Below are 16,493 nucleotides of genomic sequence, written 5' to 3'. Positions count from 1 at the left end.
AAGAGGAAAGAAAACAGGGGGAGGAGGGGGGAGAGAAAAAAGAGAAGGAAAAAGAGGGGTAGAAAGAAAGAGAGATGCATTGAATGCATCAAAGTGATACAAGGATAAAAACAGGAGAGAAAATGAGCAGGGCCGGGAGACAGACAGAGAAGCATGTTTTTCATTTCCACAGCACAGTGTGAGAGTAAAACCGAGCCGAGCACAGCGGGCCTTTCCAACCTTTCAGCCTTTCTGAACAAACAGCCAGCCGGTGAAATATTGATGCTTCAATTCCAACAAAGAAATGTCTGAATGATTTTGGTACATCTGAGTGGGGAAATTCGCCTATCTATAATTGATACAGCTGAAATGTTAATAACTGGAAAGGAAAGCACCGGAACAGAGAGGGGGGAAAGTGTGTAAGTGTGTGTTTCTGTGTTTGCCTGCCTTCTTGCCTGTGTCAATGGGTTTGTATCTGTGGGCCTTTGCGCTGATGGTGCCCATTAGAGGCCTCAGAGCCAGAGGTCTCTCCTCTAGGATACATGACCTTATGACCTTCCACTGAAGATGGCAGAAGTCCAGTAGAACAGTTTTAATTCATAAAAGAGAAGTTATTGTGTTAAAAAGAAACACCAGTAAAGGCCTTTATGTTTCTGTGTCTTGTGTCTTCCACTCGGATAACTCTGAGTTTCCCAAACGGCATCTTTCTAGATGTTTTTGAATGAAAAATTTAGCTTGGCACTGGTTTCAGAATAAAATGTCCCACCCAACTAAACATGTGTGGCAAGGAAATCTTTTTTTGTCTCCTAAAAACTTCTTTGTGTTAACTTTTTCACTGCTTTTTGGATTCAACAGCCGTAAGTGCTGGCCCAAAGGCCCAAAGTGACTTTGCACTGTATGTAAATTGGTCTCTACCAAAATATATGACTTACCAAGGTAACTGAAATTACTGGAAACATATATACTTCTCTTAAATCTCTCTCTTTCTTATCCCATTTGTTGTGCTTTTATTTTGTAGGTATGTAGGTGGTTTGATTGCCTATCATTTTTGCAGTAAACTTAAATGTGTTTTTATGTGTCTCACTCCTCTCTGAAAGCACTCTTCCATGATTTCCCAGCATGTCTCTCTGTCTGCCTTCATCTCTGTGTGCTGTGTTTTTAATTCACCGCCTGCCTTTCTCTCAGTCTCACCATGCAACCAAAGCCAAACAGCCAAAAACAATGATCGACACCAAATCCTCTAATCTGTGTTAATTCTACCGAAGTGTGAAAACCATCCTGGAACAGTGAATGTGTTGTAATTAGACTTTGATAATTAGAGACAGGGGACAGAGGGAGGTCCCAAAGTGATTATTATGGGATAGCTAAAGCCAGAAAAAAACAGGAGGAGAGTGGGCTGAAGTTCACCAAACACACCCAACAACTCTGACACACAGACAGGCTGGTGGAGACAAACTTCAGAGACCCCCATCTCTCCCCATCCTTTCATAGCTGCAGTCTAACATCCATCAATCCATCCAGTGTTTACCTGCAGTCCAGTTTCTCGATCTCAAAGTGTGGGTTGAAGTTGAGGACGATGCGTTGTGAGGGCTCAGGGGCTGTGATGACCCAGCGGCAGTTCTGGTGAGGCGGGTACTCCAGCGGGTAGCCGGGGGTCGTGATGTAGCCGGCATCGCTGGCATCTAATAAGCCACCGCATTGCTCAGGCTCTGGGGAGAGAGAGAGAAGGATGGCTGTATTAGAAAGTGAAATCATTGTATAAACAAGTTAGCAAGTTAGACTTTTCCTATACAAGAACTGAAAGTGTTTAAACTATGGTAAGCTTAATATTTTTTAACATACAAGTTCACACGTTTCCAAATGTAAACGAAACAGCTGAGACAAAGAGGCAAACTTTTGGAGAACTATAGGAGGAAAACAGAAGAAAATACTTGAAAGCCTGAGAATGTTTCATTGCAAAAAGAGACAACGAAAAAGACTGATCAGATAAACCTCCAATAACAATGTGTATAATAATAATTATTGAAGGTTTGTTTACATATTGATCATGATCATTCACTCCAGGAAAAGTGGGCAAAACGCTGATAAGAGTTTGTGTTTGCAGAGGCAGGATATGAAACACAAAGATGTGTGTGTGCGTATGTGTCCATGTGGATGTTCGGTCAGAGGTCAACTCAGCATCATGTCATACAAAGAGTCCATTCTGACCTGTGAGGACTGGCACACACACACACACACACACACACACACACAGACACACACACACACACAATGACACACACACACACACACACACACACACACACACACACACACACACACACACACACACACACACAGAGTGAATAAGCGCTCCAGATGCCACAGTTACTGTCACAGAGCGGATCCACTTGTCGGCAGTCGTACGTCTGTGTAGTGTCACGCACAATGCCACTCATTCACAGCCGCAGATGTACCCTGACATTGATGGGTAACTCATATATATCTATGACACCCTAACGGCATAACACACACAACTCTACTGTATAACATGTGTGGCGTCCATTGTGCACCCTTCTGACTGCCCTGTTTGATGGACTGTGCAGACTTTCTCCATGAGCTGAACTTCTTCATTGTTTAAAACCCATGAGACTCAAGTTAAACCATCATGGCCGATCACCATCTGTGTTAATGCCAACCATTTCTAATGTAATGACGCAGCATGAGCGGCAATATGCCAACGAGATTCAAGACAAATGCTGTTAATTGACTCATTTAACAGCCTCAGAATTACACTCTATTAATCTAATTTAAGTACATAACATAGGTGATAATATAATGTATTTTATGGCCTGCATGTTGATAACATTTTATTTATTCATAAAAGTATCTTAAGTGTTGGGGAAACTAAAAAACAAGAGCTTCGAGTTTGTTAAGCAGACTTTTATTTTGAAAGAACTACTTCCATCCATCCATGAATTATGTCTGCACCAAGCTGTGATTACATTGTACCCTGGGAGAAAAGCAGATGGGTTCCAATATACATTTTAGGCAAAATTATAACCACAATGAAGAAATTATGCAAAAAAACAAAACAGAAAAACTAAACAGCTGACTGTTGGCTGCTTGCTGGGAAGTATTTGGCCGGTAAGCAACCCCTGAGATAATTTCCTGTTTATGAGAGAAAAAACAAACTCCCCATCAAACTCCTGACAGTTTACATTATTGTTTCAATCGGGGTCAAAAGGCCCCCAAAAAATCAGCTTCACAAAGAATTCAAACAATAAAAGCTTGATTCTGATTCTGTAAATCTGAAGTGAAATGACTTCATGGTCTGTGCCACCGTCTCGCCCGCTGCGCTGCGCCGTGCCGTGACGTTATATTTATTGCCTGTGTGCTGAGTAGGGTGTCATAGCCAAGTCAAACTACTCAGCAGAATACAACATATTTTAATGCTTTAAATAGACCGGCTACTGTAAGCCAACTCTAAGAGGAGTCACACACGCAAACATTAACACATACACGCATGGCATAAACACTCTTTCAGACAGCATTTTTAAGAAGCTAATAAAGCACCTTTCTCAAACCTATTTATATGTATGAACGTGGACTTGTGCTTTTCCACTTAAGAGTCAGCAAATGAAGATAAAAGTGGAGGTCAACGTGATTGACATTTTGGCATCTATATCTGGCATCTACCTCACTCTGCCTGCAAACAATTAGCGATCCCCCCTCCGTATCTCTTTCTATCTCTCCCCTGCCTGTCGCTCTCTCCCTCCTGCGTCATGCTGTGAGCCAACTAGTCCTGTCTATCTCCGTTTCCAATCTCCCCGGTGACATACGGTAATACAGGAGTAGAGTTACAGGGCCCATGAAACCCGGCCAGACGCATTTCATCTCAGCACCACCTGGATTAGTGTTTAACCACTGTGGAATCTCACAGCACCATCAGCCAAACGACACATTTAGCACACTGCTTAGCTTAACTGTCTCTGACCAAAAATGTGGGTGATGTCGGGGCGATGCAAGGGGGAAACATGCAGAGAAATGTAACTGATTAATAAACTAATGTAGAAATGTGTTTTCATTAGGTTCAGTCCCCAGATGAGACTTTCATCCTTACTTTGCTTTCAGCTTTTAAACTACTTGTATCTCCTCAACCAACCAGTTCATATACAGGAGAGGAGGCTGTTTGATTATTTAAGCCTATGTATTCAGACATATCCGCTTATTTCCTGTCAATAAAATGATGTTACATGTGGGCTGAATGCATCATTCTTTCTCAGACGAACTACCCTCTCCTCTCCCCCCTTCACCTCTGACATACAGCAGATAAAGCCTGAACCTCCAAGTGTCTGATGAATAAGGCTGCTGTCATAGAAAGTATTGTGTCTGCTCTGTTTTAAGCTTCTATTAATCTGCAGACACACACACACACACGCAACCACACACAGTCATTCATCGATTATCATGTCCAAACAGAGCGGGAAGTGGCACATATTGAGGTGATGAGTGCACAGATGACATCACATCCTCTTCTCTCGCAAAGCCTAAGAAAACTTGATGCTGTTTGTTTTTGTAGCACACACACGCAGACACGCATTAAAAGCATGCTAAAACACAGCTCGTTAGCCACAGCTCCCGCCGCGATGGAACGGTAAACTGGAGGAGTTTTCTTTTGAGAGACGGCAAACTACCACCTGTACGTCTATATTCAAGAAACTGCGTACAGCTTCCATAAATTAATCTATAGGACGGCTAATTTGCATTCCACCCTGCAGCATCCTGACCTGCATGCTGGGAAGAATGTGTAATGTCTGTGTGCTTATGTGTCAGAGCAGAGGAGATGCTGAGCTGGGGGAAAAAAAACCCTCTGGATTCATGTCAAGAATTATCAAACAGGTTAAAGTGATGAGAGAGAAAGCTTGATGGAGAGATATTTTAAACAAGAGAGAAAAAGAGAAAAGGATTAAGAAGGCCAAAGGCAGAAATAATGACGTTGTGTTGCGGAGAGAAGGAAGAAGAAATAAAGGAGGGTAAACCAAAACCATTGTTCAGTGCAGCAACAAACTGGCCCTTCGCCCCTAAACTTCAGTGGTGAGATGGCATGTAAATCAGAAGTGCCACATCAATACATCACCATTTCCTGTCTCACTCTTCCTTTCATTTGCAAAAGACAAAGTACCTTGCCTCTTCATGACCCCAGATTTCACAACAACCAAGCGGCATTTTCTCCAACCCACATCAGTACGTGTGATCTTCGGGGAGAAGCTGTATTTAGACCACGGATTCACGATAAATGCACAAACACAACCACTAAATGTTGCAAACTCCCCCTCCTGCTTTGACATCACTGAATTCAGACCACGCGTGTGCACACACACACACACACACTCACAGAATAAGCAGCGGTAAACGGTGCTAAGCAGTCGAGCCGGGATAGAAGACAGGTCACTGCATTATTTATGGCTCTCTGCCACGTTTAGTATTGCATCTTGATAACACCTATTCAGCAACTTTTCCCCTCATGCCACCTCCACACACACAGATGCGCCCATATGAAATGTAATAAAAACCTCCACAGAAATGCATGCGCAGCAACACGCACAAAAAGGGGGCACACAATCCATTGCGCACAGTCCCAAACACACCGCTGCTTTGCAGAAGCACTGAACTTGTTTGTTGGCCCCAAATGCAAATGTTCTGACCTTGTTTCTAAACTCTCGCACTGATTCATTTCCCCTCTGAGCAGGGAGTCTGATCCCACTCTGAAGAGACACTTTGCAGCACGTCACAATCGATTTGCTAGTCAGTGAAAAGTTTGCAAATGTGTTGGACCATAGTGTGCATTCTATTGAATTGGCCGCAGCCCATAAAGACAGCATAAGTGCTTATGTTTCACGGAGCTAACCAGAGAGCTTGTTAAATGTGAGGCTTTTATTTTGCACATCCACCAGCACTGGCCCTGATACTCAAAAATAGTACAGTTAGTCTCACATTTTCATTGTTGACCTTGTTGGAAACAGGTCCCTGAATTTAACAATCAATAAACTCTGACAATCAATGCCTAAGGGCACAATATGTTAATTCACGCATTGATTTCTATTCATTTTCTACTGTTAAGCACACATTTTAAGTGGGATGGCTCAGTTCCAGCATCATGAAACACAAAACGCTTCGAGCACTGTGACCTCAAATGGTAGAAAAAGAGATACAGTTGTAGTGAAAAGATTTAGTTTGGCTCTGGGAATACACGGAGCAGTGAAAATAACATGCTAAAATGTCTTCTTTGGATCAAAACCGAGGAGCTTTTAGTCACCGAAACCTGGGAAACCTCAGGAGCGGACGGAGTGAGAGAGAGAGAGGGAGAGAGAAGGGGAGAAGAAGGCAGAGCAGGATGAAGGAAAGAAAGAGAGAGTGATGCCAGAACATCTGTCTCCCATCATCTGAGAAGAGAAAGTCAGCAGCTCAGAAAGCCCACTGGACAGAAAATACAACTCTTCCACACCCACACACACACACATACACACAAACAGGTGGTGGTTGTGCTTTCTCCAGGTGCCCTGCATTAAACCACAGTGGAAAACTACAGAGAGAAAAGACTGTCTGTTTGTATGTGTGTAAAATAGAAAGCAGGACTACAAAGGATCTGAGAAACAAAAGGAGTGATGGGAAAATGGAGAGAAGAGAGACTGGGATGAGTGTGTCATGCAGAAACAGAACTGACATCAGAACAAGCTTCTCAACTCAGGAGCAAAGACACCGGCTGATCTGTGGGGCTTTAGAGAGGAGAGGGGAAGATACAGTAAAAGGTTTAAGGTCAATGACAGAGAGAGCTGACTGAAGGTGAACAGGATGAGAATGAGGAGACAAGAAAGAAGGGTGTAAAGAAAGGGGTGGATATCATTTTCAAGTGTGACTATTTGAGGTTAAATAAAAGTGGGGCGTGTCATGCTAACAGGGCTGAAAAAGTATAATAATAGGTATAGCCTACAATACAATCAGCACACTGTCGATCATCTTGCTTAATGGGAATCTAATCCAATGCCCCTAATAGCAGCGCAACATAATTCAGTGTGCCTTCAAATACTTTAAAAATGGTCAGCACCATTGCCGAAATTTCAACCTCATGATGTAGATTAGTAAGTAAGTAAAACGAAGCTATGTCAGGTCTGTCGTTGAATGGTCGTATCGATCATTTCTGATGCATTCGAGGAGGTCGGGAAATCTGAATGGCTTTCGTGACACTGCGTCAGGGAATTTATCTCAAGTTGAATTGTAGATCTAGAACTGATTGTTAGCTGTTAGCATGCCGATGTCTGTTTAAAGGGATTAATAAGAAGCTAAATCCTTATTAGATCACGCTGATGGAGCCGGGATATCATAACGGTGCATTATGTTCCGCCTGCTTTTGCTCTCCACACGGGCTGTTTTCTCCTGCATACGCCGCAGCCTGCTGATTGGTCAGTAATAGTAGTAGTAGTAGTGCAAACGGAAACCAGAACACTTGCCGTCCCTAAAATCCATGTCCCTGAGATTAGCACCCTCCTGACATCCTTCATTCACATACTTTTTCCACAACTGACTTCCTCCTTTTTCTCCTGTTATAACTAATATGCTAGTTAGTCAGCCAGTGTGTTATTTTTGGACACTTCCTCAAAAGACTAGTTCCATCATTTTGGGGGTAGGGCCCCTGTTTCACTACTAGCCCCGTAGAGCAGAAAGGCCCCATGTTACCACCTGGTACCTTCAGCTGACATTGTGTTTATGCATTCCTATTCTAGTTTACCTTTAAACATACCATTGAACATGGGGTCAAGAGCTGTATGCTCAACTAAAGATGAATCAGATGCAACAACCGCAACAGTTTTATATTCAGTTAACTTTGTTCTCTCTCCTGTTTAGTTCACAGGACACTGCTGTAGAAGAGCACACATTCTCATCCTCTTCTCTATAAATAAAAGTAAAATAAAATCAGATACTGCAACCTTTGGAAAAGTAATTTTAGTTTTATCTCAAGGAATGCTTCAGAAACCATAAAAAAACATTTACTCTGAAGATATTCACACTGATAAGAGCACTAACACATCAAAACAATGTTGCATACTCTTTATGAGCACATCTTAAAGTTTGTTTACTGTGTGCATGAAACAATAAAGTTGCTGACCTTTTATCACCAAAGGGTCTGCCCTGTTTGGAACCTGTTATCACTCATCCTGACTCCTGGAAAGCAATTGTGTTTCTCAATGGAATTTAAATCTAACGTACTTTAAGAAAGCCTACCAAATCAGCCTACTTAATGTCTCAGCTTTTTAAGACATGCATGAATGAAGCCATCTGAATGGATTTCCAGCTTCTGAAATGTATTCTTTTAGAGAGAACAAAGGGAAGGAAAACACGGACGGGCAAAGATTGACAGACACGTATAAACAAGGAAGCGGATAAAAAAAAGAGTACAGAGATTTCCCACCGTGTCAAAGTGGGGCGTAAAGAAGGTGAGGTGAGGTTTCCTAATCGGAGCGAGGGAAACACTGGCAGAGGCAGGTGTGGAGAAAGAGACACAGCGCGCTATTAAAGGAGAGGTGAAGTGCCATGAAAAGAGGAAAACAACAAGATGATTCAGCGTGAAGGGAGAGAGAAAAAGGAAAACAACCTGTGGCCTCTCACGGCACATGCTCCGGAGGGACTACTGAGGACACACCAGGCTTAGTTTACACACACACGCAGACATTTCTGTGTGTGTGTGTGTGTGTGTGTGTGTGTGTGTGTATGTGTGAAGGTTTTAAAAGAGGTGAAGACGGGTAAATGTTGAAGGTTTTCCATGATTTTCATGTCCCTCTGCGGACATTTGTTCTTCACGAGTGTACAAACACACATGCACACACACGACTAATTTCTCCATCCTCCCTAATTACTCCAGCCATTACCACTAGCCAATGAAGACACTGGAATACGAACAGTTTACTAATGACATAATAACTGTAATTAGAACGTTCTGCTGGACCCACTAATTGTCCTGTCTCTTATACAGATGAGAGAGAGAGAGAGAGAGAGAGAGAGAGAGACAAAGGGAATAGAGGGTTAATTGGGCCTAATGTTCATTAGTATATAGGGCTGTTGATGTCGGTGGACCCGCCCCTCTGTGTGTAACGGCTATTATTGAAACGATGGGAGAGCCAATGTCCTCTTTTATGTGGTTGTGTGGCAAATTCAAATTCAGATTCAGATTTATAGCCATGTTTTCCTAAATGTGAGAAGAGTCGGCATTCTGAATCACGAGACGAATAAAGATAAACCTTAATCCTGAAACCTGCTTGCGGAACACCTGCTACCTGCACGCTAATTAAAATGAAATCCGATTTTTTGGAAGAGAGTCTCCAGCAAAGTGTCACCTGCCACAGATTAGCATTACCCGGTTTGTCACATACAAAGATATAAATCTAACCATCATAGTCAAGTGTTTGCTTGAAATACTGTACTGTTGGGAATTACGTCTCTTTGATGGGAGCCGGATCTTAGATCCAGAGGTGAGAGAGTGGTCAGACTTGCGAGCGTGCCTGCACTCTATTCTCCCGTGTCAACACACATGCATATTTAAAAGTCTGCAGAATAGGAGAATAGTGTAGGAACAATCGATCAACGTCATTGATTTGCCAATAATTTATGATACAACTCTGTATGACTACAGAGAAAACAATAAACCTGGCGGAGGGTTATAATGTTGCTCAGCGTCGGCGGTGTTGCGACCAAGTCATCTTTGCTCAAGTCCCAAGTAAGTCTCAAGTCATTTTTTCTTGGGCTAGTCAAGTCAAGTCAAATCACAGATTATGTCAAGTCAAGTCAAGTCGAGTCCTGATTCAAGTCACTTTTTTTCCATCCAAGATACAGCACTATTTTCTTTAGTAATCTGTCTTTATAAAGAGAAAAGACAAGGTGTTAGTAGCTCGTCTAATAATGATATTATTGGACAATTTATATAACCTGTTCAAAAAGTATGACAATGAATTGTATCTGTATTATCTCGGCACAGACGCAGCCATGATGATGGTCTGGTCTGAGACAGTATTGAGGAGTAACAAGTATGACTGATGAGGCTTCTCTTTGGGGGAAAAACATCAGGTGGCTGGGGGCTTTGATGTAACATGTTGCCATAGTGAGGAGTTTGACTGACAGCCAGCCATCCAATCATGACAATCACATACCGGGGAGCTTTTTGAGTCGTCCAATCATGACTCCCAGTTTGCTCTGCATACATAGTTACACAGAAACTTGATGACACTGAATGTTATTATTTTATATTTAACAGCTAACATTCAAACTTATGAACACACGCAAGTCATCTGAGTCATCATGCCCCAAGTCAAGTCGAGTCTCAAGTCATTTTTTTTTTCATCAGTCATCAAAACAGTGACTCGAGTCGACTCGAGTCCTAGTCATCAAGTCCACATCTCTGACCGTCGGCACTATGTTGTGGCGACATGATTCCGCTGCACGTGACCTAGTGTAGCGGAGTTGCAGTTGAAAATACTGCCTATGGTAAATCGGCATAAAGGGGAGTGGATCTAGGGCGGGCAGTGAAAAAAGAACGGCTCTCACCTACAACTTGGCTTCCGTCGTTCGTACCAAAGAGCTGTTCAAAAGAATCAGATCATTCGTGAACGTCACAACAGTAAAATATTGCCTCTTCTGGTTTGTGCTGTGTTCTCACAAATATGGCCTCTGTAACACCAGAGGAAGCCGAAAGGGAATCTGCTTCATCCTATCACTGCTTCATTTATTCATGAATCATTTAGAAAATACAATATGTTGCATATATTATAATCAGACCATTTATTAACAATATGCTTCACCATGGCCAGAAGCTCTTGTGCGCTTGACAGAGGAGAGGAATAAATCCGGGGTGGGTTTACCGCAGGTGGCTCCACTCAACTACTGCTTCACACTCTGCTGCTTCCCCTCTTATTCCACTAATGCCCTCTCATGCTCTCTCTCCCTCTCTTTCCTCTCTGATTCTCTCTTTTCCTTTCTATTCTACACTTCCAAAAACGCTTATAATTTCTTGCTCTCCCTCTTTTGTTTTCAAACTGGAGCTCTTGCTTCATTTGTTTCAGTGTTTTACTGGGAAAATGTCCACAGGCGCATACTGGTGAGCCATTTCCTGGCCTTTTGTATCAGTGAATCATCGAACACATCTGATAGCGATAAAGAAGGAGTCACATGGGTAAAAACAATCATAGGGAATAAAAAAGAAGATATGGGAAATACACAAACAAGCATGTTGATTTCAGAGGCACTAATTGGCCCTTCTTTTTATAGACGGCTGTAATATATTCTGCTGCTTATATTGAGCATTAATTCCCTCACTCGTTCGTCCTTTGTTATTAGATTTACACTGATGTATTTCTAGCCTTTATGAAGTGTGCTTGCCAATCTTCATATAAGCTGAGTAATAAAGCAAAATGAATGTAATGTTATATTTCCACCTAACAACTGATGTCAAAGGAGAACACAGAACGACTGTGTTCATGGCAGTGAGTCTAAAACAGGGTATAACCCCATTGTGTGAACAAATGACATGGTCGGTTTGTTTTATTGATTGTCAATTGGAGCTTACAAAGCATTATGACCCACACCAATGTTACTTTTAATTATTACAAGCTGGCCCCGTGAGGCAACATGGCACCTGACAGTGTCAGATCCGAGGTCAAAGCTCGAGATGGAAAATCACTTGAACGTCAGAGAGCCCCTCAGGACACATGGTGTACATCAATTTATAACAAATGTCTTTAAATTCTGCAGACTAATAACCTTAAAAGTTAGAGCAACTGAATGCATTCTGTTGCCTTTAGCTAATGCTTCCACGTCACAGCATACAAAACCAAAACGCAACCATCTCTAGAATACTTGAACCTTAAATCTCTGCCAGACTTATTATTTCTCTCTATGTGGGTTGAGACGAAGACTTTTTCCACTACAAATCCAAAAGAATTGTCTTCCCCTGTGTTTCAGACTTTTAAAACCACATTGGACTTGTTGGAGACATCAAACACAGCCTCACAAGCCAGTCCTTAGCGCATACCTGTGGGCAATTCACCCCACTGCTAGCTTACTCCTCGCACTGTGCATCTCAGTGAGCCTGTTTCATCATCCAGCATATCTCAGCTGAGACACTATAGAGGCAGACAGCTGGTCTTGAGTGGCCAATTATGTCCGTTTATCTCCCTTCCAGGCACAGCTGTGATCAAACGGAATGAAGAAACAGGATCAAACAGCGCAGCTAAAAATCATTCTTCCGTTTCGTTCACTTCTTCTTGCAGCTTCCCTCTGCCTGTTTCTGTCTCTGTTGCTTCCTCCCCCTGCACTTCCATCCCTCCCTCCTGTCTCTCTCTCTCTATATACACACTTCTCCGCCTCACTATGCTTTCCTTGCTCATCTCTCCGGAGACAACGGAGCGGAGGCATCTGTAAAAGTTTATTGCTGAGGAAGCTTGATCCTGCAATCACTACTGCTGAGTGTGTGTGGTTCTCAGTGTACCAGTGGGGAGACCTCAAACATAGCTTGAGGGAGTCCCCAGAAAACTGGAGGTTCACCTCTGTCAACAGATACAAATACTCTGCTGCTGGAGAAAATAACAGTATATGCACAAATCCTCATAATCCTCACCCAGTCTCTGGTGTTAAAGTTGAACTTTTTGTGCATTGGCCCTTAATAATACAACTTTTCTTGCTGTGCACTGCAACCTCAACTTCCTTTTAAAGCTGTTGATCAAACGACCTGTTTTCATGGTCTCTGACAATCTTTGAATGTACTTTACGAACCGCGTCATCACATAAGTGTTCTCTTCTCTCATTCTCATTCTTCTCTCTGAAATGTGATGTAAAGAAAGCCTCCTCTGTGCTCTCTGTATGCACTGTTTTTTTCTCCTAAACAACGTTTGGCAGACAGGCCTCCCAATCCAAGTCATGAGATCTGCAAAAGCCCCGGCTAGCCTCCTGAATAAGCCCTAAATCAATAAAACTTAGAATGCAACCAACCTTTCCACAGCTATAGTTCCCCACTGTTTTGCAAATTATAGACATGAAGAGTATGCTGTGGTTTCAGCCCAATAGTTCCCCCATGGATCCACTCTGAAACATTATATCGCCTAAATAAATTGACTTTTATTAAAGCACATTTGATTTAAAAATGTGAGTTCTGTTTCTTGGTTATTGGCAGAGACATGTTAAGTTACCCATAAACGCACACCTGTAGACAGTGAATTTCAGTCGATGTTGACCTGGAATCCCCACAGGTAGGTTTTATCCAAACAGAGACTTCTCTACTCATGCAGCAGAGACGCTCAGTGCATTGAAGGGAGTTTTCCCACTGCCCGCTTTATGCGTAAACATTGTTTGTATGCGCACAAAAAACGCACCAGACCCGCGCAATGAGCTTGCTTTTTTTTTTTTTGCCTATAATCGAAAGTCAATCCAAGAGCTCGAAACGTTTCTCACATCAGAGCTCATGATGCGTCTTAATGCAACTACATACCCCCTCGCGCGCGCGGACTTGGAAAATGACAGACCTCCGCAGTCTCGGTCGTCAGAGGCTGAACAGAAGGGGACATCTGCGCGTCTGCAGCGCAGGGGCTGCACTCCGGTAGCCGGAGACAGTAGCCAGACAGATTCCCGCCACCTCTCCGCACATCTGACATTAAATGAAGCCCTGTTGCATGCATCTAGCATACTCGGGATACAAATCTTTCAAGCATTCTTTGAAAGCTACATTAAAGTGACCTGATATGAGGTGTGAGAGGTTCGATAAATCCTAAAAAACGGGTTATTAAGTATCTCTCAGACGTCTAGAATTGACAAAAGTCCCGATAGGAATATTATAGAAACATAATCGCGATTTTTCCTCATTGAAAAGTTCTCCCGAGAACAGTCATTGATTAGGCTGAAGATTAAAATCCACAGCATATGGTTAAGATGTTTGTCAAGAATACAAAAATCGATACTGAAACTAAGCCAACATCCCAGCATCAGTATTATAGGACGGGTTAAAACCAGTTCTGGAGATGCGGAGATGCTATTTAATAATAAAATTAAAATATCACATTATTTAATGTTAAAAACGACAGACGCTACGCATGAAACCTCGCGCACGTGTCTATTGGGAAAATCATCATGGACTTTGTTTGAGATTTAAAAGAAAAGAAACTGATTTTGTTCATAGACCAGTCATTACAAGTTTACTCACTTTCATTCATTTCTCCTCTACACCTCTGGTACCGACCGCGAGATCGGTCGATGCTGCAGAGTTGAACGAGGACAGGACATCCTGCATCAGGAATCTCCCTCCTAATTACGCTTAAACTGAGCTAATCAATGTCCCTCCGCAGAAGAATCGGCAACGTATTCTTTAAATGTAAGTGAAAGCTATGGTAGCCCGAGCAACCTCAAAATGCGTTGATGAATTAGTTTCACTAAAAGTTATTTTTTACATTCATTACGCGTCTTGTTTAACTGGTAATCACCATCTCTAATGAACTCTCGTGATGTGGATTGGGGGAACGTTCTTTCAAAAAAGCGGGTTGATTTCCATTTTACACCTACATGTGACAGAGTGATTTGAGCGGGCAGCAAAAGTGTCAAACTTACCTCCTTCCTCTGCTTTGGCTGCTGATGGCAAGATAAAAGCCAGTAAACATCCACAGAGCCATATGAATAAATCCATCCTTTTCCTTGTGGTGTGGAGAAAAACACGTATTCCCCTCCTCTGTGGTTTTATTTTGTTTATCTGAGACAAAGCTGCAGTCCAAACTGTCCTTTTCTTTTCTTTTCCACAGTTCTTTTTCTCTGAAGCGCAAATCAAGTAGTGCCCACAATCCTCCAGAAACGCCGGGTTGCGTTCACGGGGCTCTCCAGGAATATTGCGCTTGTAAACTGTTTGAGTTTGAGTCAATGTGTGTTTCCTTTTTTTGGGGAAACGAATCTACGCAAATTATTGTTGAATCAGCGCAACTTTTACTCTAAACACAATTTTAAAGCCTCAAAATCCATTGCGGTGCGCAAAGTCGGGAGACTCTGTCAGTCACAAGGCGCGTGGGAATATAAACCTTGCTGACACACTCCTTGACGGACAAAATGTCAGATTTAAAAAAGTAAAAATCTCCAGTTGGAACTACAGGGACCAACAGAAACATAAAATGAAAACAAATCACTTTTACAAAGCCTTTAAAAAAGTATCACGACTGTCCTCTTCGTCCCGATAAATTATCCCAAAATGTTTTGCTGTGGTTCTCTTTCCCAATTTACATGATAAAAGCACATGTGATTGAGAGCAGAAGAATATTTCCCATTGATTTTCTCCTCAATACTGTTTACTGTCCTGATAAGAGAAAAGAAGATAAGAGAAGATCTCCTGGAAGAGGCAGCTCCGGCGTGCGTAAAACTGATCGAGAGAAAATAAACGTGCAGCCTCTCCGCTCTCCTGCAAACTGTGCGTTTCTTTGCTGAAACACGCTCTGCTCTACCCGCTTGTTCTCTCTCTCTCTCTCCCTCTCACTCCTTGACGCTGGGTATATGTCTCTCTCTCTGTTCGCTTCTCTCTCTCACTCCTTGACGCTGACTGAATGTCTCTCTCTCTAGTTCCCTCTCTCCAGGCAGCTCCGGTAGTGCGCTCCTCTCCCTACGATCTCCGCCGGGTTTGTGGCAGTCAGCAGCACTGCTCACTCAGTCCCCTGTCTCAGTGTGCGTGCACGCTGTGCGCGCGAGCGTGTATCGGATTACAGTAGGCACCTCGGCCCGCCTCCGTATAGCCCCTCACTGATTAAAGAGCAGTTTCATCTCCCGCTCACTCCCTTCTCTCTCTTTTTTGCCTCACCCCTTTCTTACCTCGCCCAATCTCTCTCTCTGATTCATTTAAAGCGCATCTCTCCCTGTCTTTATCCCATTTCCCTTTACTTCTTTTCCTTTCTCTATCTGGTTGCCACTTCCTTACCTCTTTTATTTCCTTCCCATCTCTCTTTTCTTCCTCACCCTGTGTCTGTCACAAGTATAAACGAGAGTAGAGAGAGGTTTAGGGAAGAAATACAGAACACAGGGAAAAAAGAGGCCCACAGCACTGTTTTATGTGCTTTGTTGTAGTGCTGAGAGCTTTAAAAGGAACCTGCTGCTGGTTTATAGCATTATTGTGGAAACAATGAACATGTGCACATAAACTAATCTAATTAAAAGGAATCTGATGAGTAACTGTCACCAATTCCCTAAAATATCGCACTACTAATCTCAGATTTACTCTGGAAATGAACAGCAGAATATTCTTTTCCTTGAAAGAAGGAAGTTGAGTCTTCATGCAGAGCAGCCGTTGTGGTAATAACGGTTGAGTTTTTGAATGCAAAAACACACACATGCACGCACAGACACACACACACACACACACACACACACACACACACACACACACACTCAAAGGCCAGGGGAAAATGCTGTTAAACAAGGGCACAGGGGTCAGTTACGAACAGAATCTAAACAAGGGGAGGATGATATAGACA

General features: G+C 42.6%; 1 protein-coding gene across 1 annotated transcript in view; it reads right to left on the bottom strand.

Moving 5' to 3' along the window:
• The window catches only part of LOC138592073 (neuropilin-2-like), a 103,799-nt gene extending 88,166 nt beyond the window's left edge, over positions 1–15,633 (bottom strand). The window contains exons 1-2 of the mRNA XM_069662690.1: positions 14,599–15,633; positions 1,508–1,688 (exon numbers count right to left, since the gene is read on the bottom strand). Coding sequence (XP_069518791.1) covers positions 1,508–1,688; positions 14,599–14,674 — 257 coding nt within the window. The 5' untranslated portion in view covers positions 14,675–15,633. The remainder of the gene's footprint in view (positions 1–1,507; positions 1,689–14,598) is intronic.
• Positions 15,634–16,493: the final 860 nt, after the last annotated feature.

Source organism: Semicossyphus pulcher, unplaced genomic scaffold, assembly GCF_022749685.1.
Source record: "Semicossyphus pulcher isolate SPU_LCO1_2020_fin unplaced genomic scaffold, fSemPul1.0.p SCAF_15, whole genome shotgun sequence".
NCBI classification, from domain to species: domain Eukaryota; kingdom Metazoa; phylum Chordata; class Actinopteri; order Labriformes; family Labridae; genus Semicossyphus; species Semicossyphus pulcher.
Note: the sequence above shows the minus strand (reverse complement) of the source record. Positions and strands in the feature narration are given on the sequence as shown.